This window comes from Chenopodium quinoa, unplaced genomic scaffold (genome assembly GCF_001683475.1).
Source record: "Chenopodium quinoa cultivar QQ74 unplaced genomic scaffold, ASM168347v1, whole genome shotgun sequence".
In the NCBI taxonomy this organism is placed as follows: Eukaryota; Viridiplantae; Streptophyta; class Magnoliopsida; order Caryophyllales; family Amaranthaceae; genus Chenopodium; species Chenopodium quinoa.
In genome coordinates, this window is record NW_018742980.1 from 1,123,018 (window position 1) to 1,133,277 (window position 10,260).

Sequence of the window (10,260 nt, forward strand, 5' to 3'; positions counted from 1 at the left end):
CTAAGCAAACTAGACTTCTAAACCAACTTGGAGAACAAGGAAGCAAGCCTTGAACCACAAGCTAGCACACACGGTTTACATAACTAATCAATTAAGATATGATTTGATTAGTTATCTAATCTAACTAGAACTCTAACTAGACCTAGGATAAGATTTGCTTAGTTTCCTAAAACAAACCAAATCCTATCTTAATCAAGCTTGCTCACGAAGCTCTTAATTACACGCCTAAACACACGCTTAATTAAACTAATTAAAGAAACGAATTTAACTAATTCCTAATTTAAAGAAACTAATTAAAAGCTTAAATATCCTAATGCTTGAACCAAGAAAAACCCTTTCAAGTGAAAGGTAAAAACTTGTAAGCAAAATCTAAGTAAAGAAACTTAAAGAAAGTAGTTTAGACTCCAAGAAACGCAACCAAGCAAACTGTAGCTTTGTTTTGGTATCTAAGAAAGTGTCCATGCAATGCTTGACTTGAATCAATGTTAAGAGACAAGCTATCTTGATGCATGATAAGCAAATCTTTGAAGTTCTCCATGCTTAGATTTGCATCAATTTTTTCTTAAAAAATTCAAATGAAATCGTACCTTGCCCTTGTGGCATGACAACATTGACAAGAGATATACTTGAGTACAAAAAAATGTATATTCCATACAATTCTAATAGTAGTACGGAGTAACATTTATTTTTCTTTATCATAAGTGATTAGGCCTTAAATAATGACTCCAATGATCTAAAGCTCTCACAATAGCATAGAATTCTTTATCAAAAGTAGAATAATTCAAACGAGCTCCATTCAATTTCTCACTAAAATAAGCTATAGGACGCTTCTTTTGTAACAAAACCGCCGCTCCAATCCCAACACCACTTGCATCGGTTTCAACCTCAAAAGGCATTGTAAAATCAGGTAAAGCAAGTATAGGAGCTTCACAAAGCTTCTTTTTAATCAACTCAAATGCACTTTGAGCCTCTTTAGTCCACTTGAATTTACCCTTTCTTTCTTCAAACATTCGGTCATAGGTGCCACAACACTAGAGAAATTCTTCACAAATCTTCTATAAAATGAAGCTAAATCATGAAAAGATCTTACTTCACTAACATTAGTTGGAATATGCCAAGTTCTAATAGCTTCCACCTCTGACTTATCCACTGAAACTCCATCCTTAGACACGACATAACCAAGAAAAGTAACACTAGGCACTAAGAAATAGCATTTTTTCAAGCTTAGCATAGAGTTTATTTTCCCTCAATACTTCAAACACACTTCTAAGATGGTTTAGATGATCATTCAAATTTTTAGAGTAAATTAAAATATCATCTAAGTAAACAACCACAAATTTACCAAGGAAAAGTTTGAGTATCTTGTTCATCAATCTCATGAAAGTGCTTGGAGCATTGGTAAGACCAAATGGCATCACCAACCATTCATACAATCCAACCTTTGTCTTGAATACTGTTTTCCACTCATCTCCTTCTCCCATTCGAATTTGCTGGTATCCACTCATAAGATCAATTTTTGAGAACAATTTCGAGCCATGTAACTCATCAAGTAAGTCATCCAATCTTGGAATAGGAAAACGATACTTGATTGTGATGTTATTCACACTCCTACTATCAGTACACATGCGCCAACTTCCATCCTTCTTTCACTACTAGAAATAGGTCGATTTCCGACGGAGAGTTTCCGACGGACGTGTATTTCTGTCGGAAAAATCAGAAATTCCGACGGAATTTTTACTCCGTAGGAAAGTTCCGACGGAATATATTTTCGTAGGAAAATATAGGCTTTCCGACGGAATATTCCGTCGGAACTTTAAATTTCCAACGGAAATAAAATCCGTCGGAAGGTTCCGACGGATAATTCCGTCGGAAATTACGATTTCCGAAGGTTTTATAGTCCATCAGAAGATTCCGACAGAAAATTCTGTCGGAATATTATTAAAAAAAAATTAAAAAACCCCAAACCCTTAAGAAAATAAGAACACCCCTCCCCTTCATTTCTCTTTTCTCTCTCCTCTCCCTTCTCTCTCTACGCCTCTCTTCTCTTTCTCTCTCCTCTCCTCTCTTCTTTCCTCTTATCTTTCTCTCTGAACTCCTCCCTCCTTCTCTCTCCTCCGCCATTCTCACTTCTCCTCTCTTTACCTTCTCCTTTCTCACACCGCCGCTGCTAAACAAGACCCACCAACCGCCGCTACGCAACACCACCACCGCCATTCTCGTCATTTCACTTCTCCATCTCCTTTCTTCCTTCTCGCCGGCGTCCCATGGTAATACGGCCAAATTTGACCATAAAACCTCTAGATCTAGAGGTTTCATGATCGAATTTGGCCGTATTAAACCAAATTCGAGTGACATTCGAAGCAAAATTCACCCTTTAAGGTATGTTTTTTTTTTAAAAAAAAAAAAATTCACACGTTTCGTTGGTGATGGTTGTGGTTGTGGGCGGTTGTGGGTGGTTTTTGGGTTAGGGGGGTTTAATGGGTTCGGGTTAGGGGGTTTGGTGGGTCTGGTAGGTGGGTTTGGGTTAAGGGTTAGGGTTTGGTGGGTCTGGGTTAGGGTGGTGGTGGTTGATGGATGTGGTAAAACGGTGGTGGTGGTTGGTGGATGTGGTTATTCGTGGGTTAAGGTGGTTCTGGGTTAGGTGGGTTTAGGGTAAGGGTTGGGATGCCTAGGTTAGGGTGGGTCTGGGTAAAGGGTGGGGGTGGGTCTGGGTAAAGGGGTGGGGTGGTTTGGGTGGGTCTGGGTAAAAGGGTGGGGTGGTTAGGGTGTGTCTGGGTTAGGGTGGGGTGGTTAGGGTGGGGTGGTTAGGGTGTGTCTGGGTTAGGGTGGGGTGGTTAGGGGGGTGGGTCTAGGTTAGGGGATGGGGTAGTGTGTCTGGGTTAGGGTGGGGTGGTTAGGGTGGGTCTGGGTTAGGGTGGGTGGTTATGCGTGGGTTAGGGGTGGGTCTGATGTAGTGGTGGTTGGTGGTCTGAGGTGGTGACACGCCGTGCCGGTAGTGGTGCGACGTGTTTTTTTTTTATTTTTTTGCACGAGATTCCAACGGAATTTCCGTCGGAATATTCCAGTGGATTTGTATTCCGTCGGAATTTTTCGACGGACTTTCCGGTGGCCGGAATACCTTTTCCGATGAATTAATTCCGTCGAGAAAAACTGTTCCGACGGAAATTCCGTCGGAAAACACTGTTCCGACGGAACTGGCCATTTTACCTACAAAGGGTGTTCCGACAACCAGTTCCGACGAAATTTCCGTCAGAACAGTGTTTTCCGACGGAATTTAGGGTGTTTCCGACGGAATTTTTCCGTTGGAAATGGCATGTTTTCTAGTAGTGTTTGGAACAAGTAGTGTAGGTACGGCACAAGGACTCATGCTCTCCCTAACATAACCTCTTGTCATAAGTTCCTCAATTTGCCTTTGCATTTCTTTGGTTTCTTCCGGATTACTTCTATAAGCTGCTTTGTTAGGCAATGGTGCTCCCGGAATTAAGTCAATTTGATGCTCTATCCCACGAATAGGAGGTAGTCCCGGAGGTAACACCTTAGGAAGTACATCTTGAAACTCTTCCAAGACTGCTTCTAACTTAATTGGCCTCTTCCCTTGTTCTTCTTTGTCAATTCGGACCTCATTAGAAACAAGTATATACACCATGTTATTGTTACCAATTTCTTTCTCCACTTCCCTCTCACTAATCAAGTAGGAACTCTTCGAATCAAAGGTAAAAATAGAAGGTTTATTGTTTATCAAAGGTTTCAATGCAACCGGCTTCTCGTTTTCTCCTTTCCTCACAACATAAACATTAGTCCTTCCATCAAATTTCACAAATCTATCACATTTCAAAGGACGGCCTAATAGTACATGACATGCATCCATAGGGCAAACATCACACAAAACTTTGTCATGAAATTTACCAATTGAAAAGGATATTGGAGCTCGTTTATCCACCTTGACATCACTTGAATTATTGAGCCAATGAAGCTTGTAAGGATTTGGATGCTCAGTAATTGGCCACTCTAATTTATCTACTAAAGTAGTAGACACTACATTGGTGCAACTTCCCATGTCTATGATGATATCACACAACCTATCTTTCACTTTGCATCTTGTTAGAAAGATTTTCTCCCTTTGATTGCCTTCAATAGACATAGGTTTTGAGTATAGTGCTCTCCTTAGGACCAAACTCTGACCTTGAGTCTCGGGATCAATTTCTTCCATGTGTTCCTCCTCTTCTTCAAAGTTTTCCTCACACATAGCTTGCTCTTGTTCCCATTCTTGTGCAGTCATGACCCTTTTAGAAGGACAATCACTTGCAATGTGACCAACACTACCACACTTAAAGAACTTACTTCCTTCCACAAACTTCTTGATAGTTTCGAATTTAGGCTTAGATTCTTTGTAATTCGAACTAGAACCACCCCTTTCCACACTAGCTTTCTCAAAAGGTTTTGAGAATCCTTTTGTAAACGGTTTAGAGAATGATCTTTTCTTCCCTTTTAATTGTTTTTCAACTTTGATAGCCACTTTACACACAACCTCAAAAGACCAATATTATTGTAATTCAACTTTTTCAGCAATATTATCATTCAAACCAGAAATAAAACGAGCAATCTTATGTTCAACAATTTCTTCTAAACCACATAGCATGCATAACTTCTCAAATTCAACAATATAATTCTCAACAGTCATAGAATTTTGTTTAAAAGTTTGCATCTTAAGATATATATCTTGAATATAATCACTAGGAACGAAACTCTTTTTCATGTGCTTCTTGAGTTGCTCCCAAGTTGTGATTTTGTTACTCCCTTCCTTATGCCTCTTCTTTATCAAATTATCATACCAAAGACTAGCATAACCAGTGAGCTTCAACTCCGCAATTTTACACTTCTTTCTCTCATCATACTCCTTGTAATCAAAGAGTGTTTCGGCCCTTCAAATCCATTCAAAATATTACTCTGGTTCATTCATACTCCCATTGAATTTGGGAAGGTCTAACCTAAGGTTTCGATCATCATCTTTTGGTCTATCCCTTCTCCTATGTCTAGGTGAATCATCACTTGATGAATAATTCTTTCGTGCCCTCCTCTCCTTGGTTGTTCTTCCTCACTTGAACTACAGTTAGGGTTAGAATCACCTCTCTTTGAAGAAGATCCATCACGATTATCAAGTCTCTTTAATACCTCCTCCAACCTTGCTGCCAACTCGGTGATTTGTCTATCTCTCCTAAGGTTTTGAGCTTGTTCTAAGGTTAAACCCCTTGGAACTTGTGGAACCTCTTCGTCACTCATTATTCCTACACAAACCAAGTAAGTCTATGCAAAAATCTTGATTAAAAGATCAAATATTGAAGGGATCTTGAAGCAAAAAAAAAAAATCAGACTCCCAACCGCAACCCAATGTAACAACACCAAAAGTTTGAGGCTGTACAGAGTCCGTTACTCAACCAAAAGCTACGAAATTTTTTATGGTGATATCTAGACGTTTTTAGAGACTAATGCAAAAAGAATCACGCAAAAATTCCCAGCCAAACGTTACCAATGTTTTTTCTACCGGAACCTGGCTCTGATACCAAGATGATGTGAATTTTAGTCCTAAAACTAAAACACACAAGGATATGAATCAAGCTTAATTCTATACAGGAAAATCCACTTAGAATTAAATAAGAAACTAGATTAATTGACTAAGAATCCACCTAATTAATCAACGTAAACGAATGTTTTAACTAAAACAAGCAAAACAACAATTGAAATCCATCAATTAAAACTCAAGTGTTAAAACTCAAAATAATGCAATAATAATCTGATTATTTCGTGTGATAGTAAACCTATTTATATACTATACTCTCTTAGGAAGATTAGGACAAGTCCCTAATTCAATCCTAAGCAAACTAGACTTCTAAACCAACTTGGAGAACAAGGAAGCAAGCCTTGAACCACAAGCTAGCACACACGGTTTACATAACTAATCAATTAAGATATGATTTGATTAGTTATCTAATCTAACTAGAACTCTAACTAGACCTAGGATAAGATTTGCTTAGTTTCCTAAAACAAACCAAATCCTATCTTAATCAAGCTTGCTCACGAAGCTCTTAATTACACGCCTAAACACACGCTTAATTAAACTAATTAAAGAAACGAATTTAACTAATTCCTAATTTAAAGAAACTAATTAAAAGCTTAAATATCCTAATGCTTGAACCAAGAAAAACCCTTTCAAGTGAAAGGTAAAAACTTGTAAGCAAAATCTAAGTAAAGAAACTTAAAGAAAGTAGTTTAGACTCCAAGAAACGCAACCAAGCAAATTGTAGCTTTGTTTTGGTATCTAAGAAAGTGTCCATGCAATGCTTGACTTGAATCAATGTTAAGAGACAAGCTATCTTGATGCATGATAAGCAAATCTTTGAAGTTCTCCATGCTTAGATTTGCATCAATTTTTTCTTAAAAAATTCAAATGAAATCGTACCTTGCCCTTGTGGCATGACAACATTGACAAGAGATATACTTGAGTACAAAAATATGGGCACGCCCCCATTGATCTTTATGATCAATTTATCAAAGCAATCTTTGTGGCAAAGATGTAAATATTTGTAACAGTAAATTGCCACATATTAAGTTGCGTCATTGTGGGCAATTACTCAGCAATTGAGTCATCTAACAGCCGTTATCTCTCATGCAAAACCGTCAAGTTGCAAGTCTGGGAAATTTGGCTTGTTTTGAGCCACATATGATGTTCATCTTGGTTGTGTAAAGTCAAAAATCCATACTCTTTCATCCATTGTTTACGTTGTTCATCTTTTATGAGTAAATTCAAAAATCCATACTCTTTCATCCGTTGTTTATGACGTTCATCTTTTACGGCAAGCGAAAATCGCCTCGATTGTTGAGTGCCATTGTTTTCGGCATATGAGCAATTGGATTGTTGGGTAAGTGGAATACCAACTATATAATAAAATTTTATTTAGCATCATTGCATTGTGGTTTTTGTTTTTCATCACATTTATGGATTATTATCTTATTCGATTACTACGGAGTATTGTAGTGTGTGGATGGTTGTAGTAGATGTTAGTGTGAAGTATTCGAATGAGTATGTAATCAAATGTGATAATACTAGTTCAATTAGTTGGACATTGATAGGATTTGGTTTTGTTTCTGGTTGTCTATGTGTTAGAATTGTAAATCCTACAAACTAGCTATGGAGAACTGCAATGATTCGCCCCCCGTAGTTGGTGGGTACAATGGTAGTGTTTTGCAAGATAAGGGGAGCGGTGTTAGGTGCAGAGAGTAGCCTTGTCTGGAAGATGATGCAAATCGGGTTAGGGTTGTCGGAGCAATTGGGTATTTACACAAACTGTTTTACAATTACTTAGTTGGGTATTTACACAAATAATCCCGACAATCAAAGCAATTGGAAAAACGGAAGATACAATACAATAATTGGGTTAAAAAAATAAATAGTGAACATTTAAAATGGGTAGTTGAATTTGCATGACAAATAAATGAAAAAAAAAGGAAAAAAAAACAATAAATTGTGCATTTAAGGCACACCTACATGCACAACAAGTAACGGCATCAATTTGCCGTAACTCTAATTGCCAGCATCAGCTTACACGTAATATGCACAAGTGGCGAAGAGACTGATTCACACTAAGGGATATTACCATATTGTCCCTGGTTTAATGATGGAAAAGTCTATTTTACCCTCATGATTGACAAACTAAATTGATCATGAAGATCAACAAGTATTTTCCGCAAAAATACGTATATTCCATACAATTCTAATAGTAGTACGGAGTAACATTTATTTTTCTTTTCCATATGCTTATCATGCAGCTGGCTATAGAGGCAATCTACGTTGCAATTGTGAATTTTGTCTATTGTCTACTCCTTTACTCTATGATCGGATTTGAGTGGACGATTGGGAAATTCTTCTACTTCTACTTCATCTTTATGAGCTTTACGTACTATACAATGTTCGGGATGATGCTTGTTTCATTGACTCCGCGACAAGAAATTTCAGCCATTTTCTTGACATTATTTGCCACCTTATGGAATTTATTTGCTGGTTTTTTCCTTCCTAGAACGGTATGTTTTCCCTTCTTAACGATTTACTTAATTATTATACAAAAGAAATTACTCTATATAATAGGCATGTTAAAACATCAAAGATTATTTCGTTCTAATTAGATAAAGTACGTTACATGATATTTTATTTAAGGACGGAGGGTATAAATTATACTTTGTAACCCTTTTCAAACATTCCATCTTGCAGCTAATTCCAATTTGGTGGAGGTGGTTTTATTGGGCTTCACCCGTTTCATGGACAATGTACGGTTTGTTGACATCGCAAATTGGTGACAAGAACAATTTAGTTGAAATACTCGAAGTGGGTAATGTGCCCTTGAATCTTCTTCTAAAAGAAATGTTGGGTTATGAGTATCATTTCTTACCCTTTGTTGCTGTTGCTCATATTGCTTGGGTTCTCCTCTTTTCCTTCGTTTTTGCCTTTGGCATCAAGTTCCTCAACTTCCAGCAAAGATGATTATATAAGAAAAACAATATGAATAAACTTTATGAGATGTTTTTACTGCACGTTAGTCTTTTCTACCCTTGATACAAAACTAGTTGCCTTTCTTTTCATATTCTTATTCATAGATTTTTGGCATGTACTGGATCTTTGAGATTTCAAGCCTCAATCAGGCTCATTTCATATCCAACCCAACTTATTTAATTTAATGGAGTTATATTAGTCCCTTGTTGTAACAAACGTGAAAAGATCAATGGCTTAGCAATTCAAATCTAAGTTCCTGAGCAACGAGAGGGTAGTGTATGTTTTATTGATCTTGAGAATGATATATTGTTACATAATACGAGTAGCTAAGTTAATAATCTAAGGAGTTTATATAGTATCTCTAAAATAAATACGTAAGTATGAAAATAAGCCCAAATATATAGGGAGTGGATCACGTAAAAACAAGGTTTAAGCTGAAAACTGAAAACATCAAATCTTGACCGTAGATTATAATCAACCACTGACTCATTAAATCTAACGGTTGGGGTTTTTTTTCCCACAATTTCATACTAAAGCATTTAGTTTCTCTCTCCTCCTTCATTTGCACGCGTAACTTTCTCTCTCTCTCTTTTCTCTCTATTTTTCTCCCTATCAAAGGTATTTCTCCTATGCTGAAAACAAGGTTTATGCTGAAAACAACAAATCTCAACCATTCATTATTAGCTCAGACGATTTAAAAGTCACTAAATTCAAAAATGAAGTAACTATATCAATTTTGATAACATATACATTGAGGTCACTATATACAATAATAAAGTAATTATATCAATTTTTACAATATTTACTTAGAGGTCACTATATATAAAAATAGGGTAATTATATCAATTTTGACCACATTTACATAAAGGTCACTATATACAAAAATAAGGTAACTATATCAATTTTAACCACATTTATACAGAGACCACTATATATAAAAATAATGAATGTCACTATATATAAAAATAAGGTAGTTATATCAATTTTGGCAACATTGACCACATTTATATAGAAGTCACTATTTACAAAAATAAGGTAACTATCAATTTTGACCACATTTACACAAAGGTCACTATGTAAAGTATGTATAAATAAAGGTCACTCTGTATAAAAAAAAAAGTTATTTGATTAATTTTGACTATATTTTATAAATATCACTACATGTAAACCTATGCAAGTTCGAACCCACGTCATGTGTGCAATACAAGTACATATTGCTCAACCAATTGAGCTAATAGATTTCTAACACGCAAACAATAAAGCTTATAACCAATCAAGTTCAGAGTTTTGATTTTTTGTCGAATGTTCTTTTGCATCATAAGGCTGCTGCCCCCCCCCCCCCCCCCTCCTTTGCTCCTGCCCCTAAGCAGCCTAAACCTTCACCCCACCATCAGCTAACCTACTCAACATCAACAAGCAACAATAACAACCTTGTAACTCCCCTGCTGCAACCTACAAGTATCCACGCCACTCTCCTACTTCAGCACAACCCACTCAACCCAACAACACATAGTAGCTACGCATTCCCACAATAACCACCAGCTACCTTAATTCGCCTAGCCAGCCATGTAGTTCATCCACCTCACAACCTCCAAATCCACAACCAACCTCCGCCAATTCACATGACCATCTATCGCAATGACCACCACAGCAGTCCAGCCGCAACATCAGTAGCAGCATCTCTATCAGACGCCCATACAACATCCACCAATTGCTCC

General features: G+C 37.1%; 1 protein-coding gene across 1 annotated transcript in view; it reads left to right on the plus strand.

The window, feature by feature from the left end:
* The window catches only part of LOC110729359 (ABC transporter G family member 39-like), a 33,359-nt gene extending 24,626 nt beyond the window's left edge, over nt 1-8,733 (plus strand). Inside the window, exons 18-19 of the mRNA XM_021909090.1 lie at nt 7,825-8,076; nt 8,264-8,733. Coding sequence (XP_021764782.1) covers nt 7,825-8,076; nt 8,264-8,533 — 522 coding nt within the window. The 3' untranslated portion in view covers nt 8,534-8,733. The remainder of the gene's footprint in view (nt 1-7,824; nt 8,077-8,263) is intronic.
* Nucleotides 8,734-10,260: the final 1,527 nt, after the last annotated feature.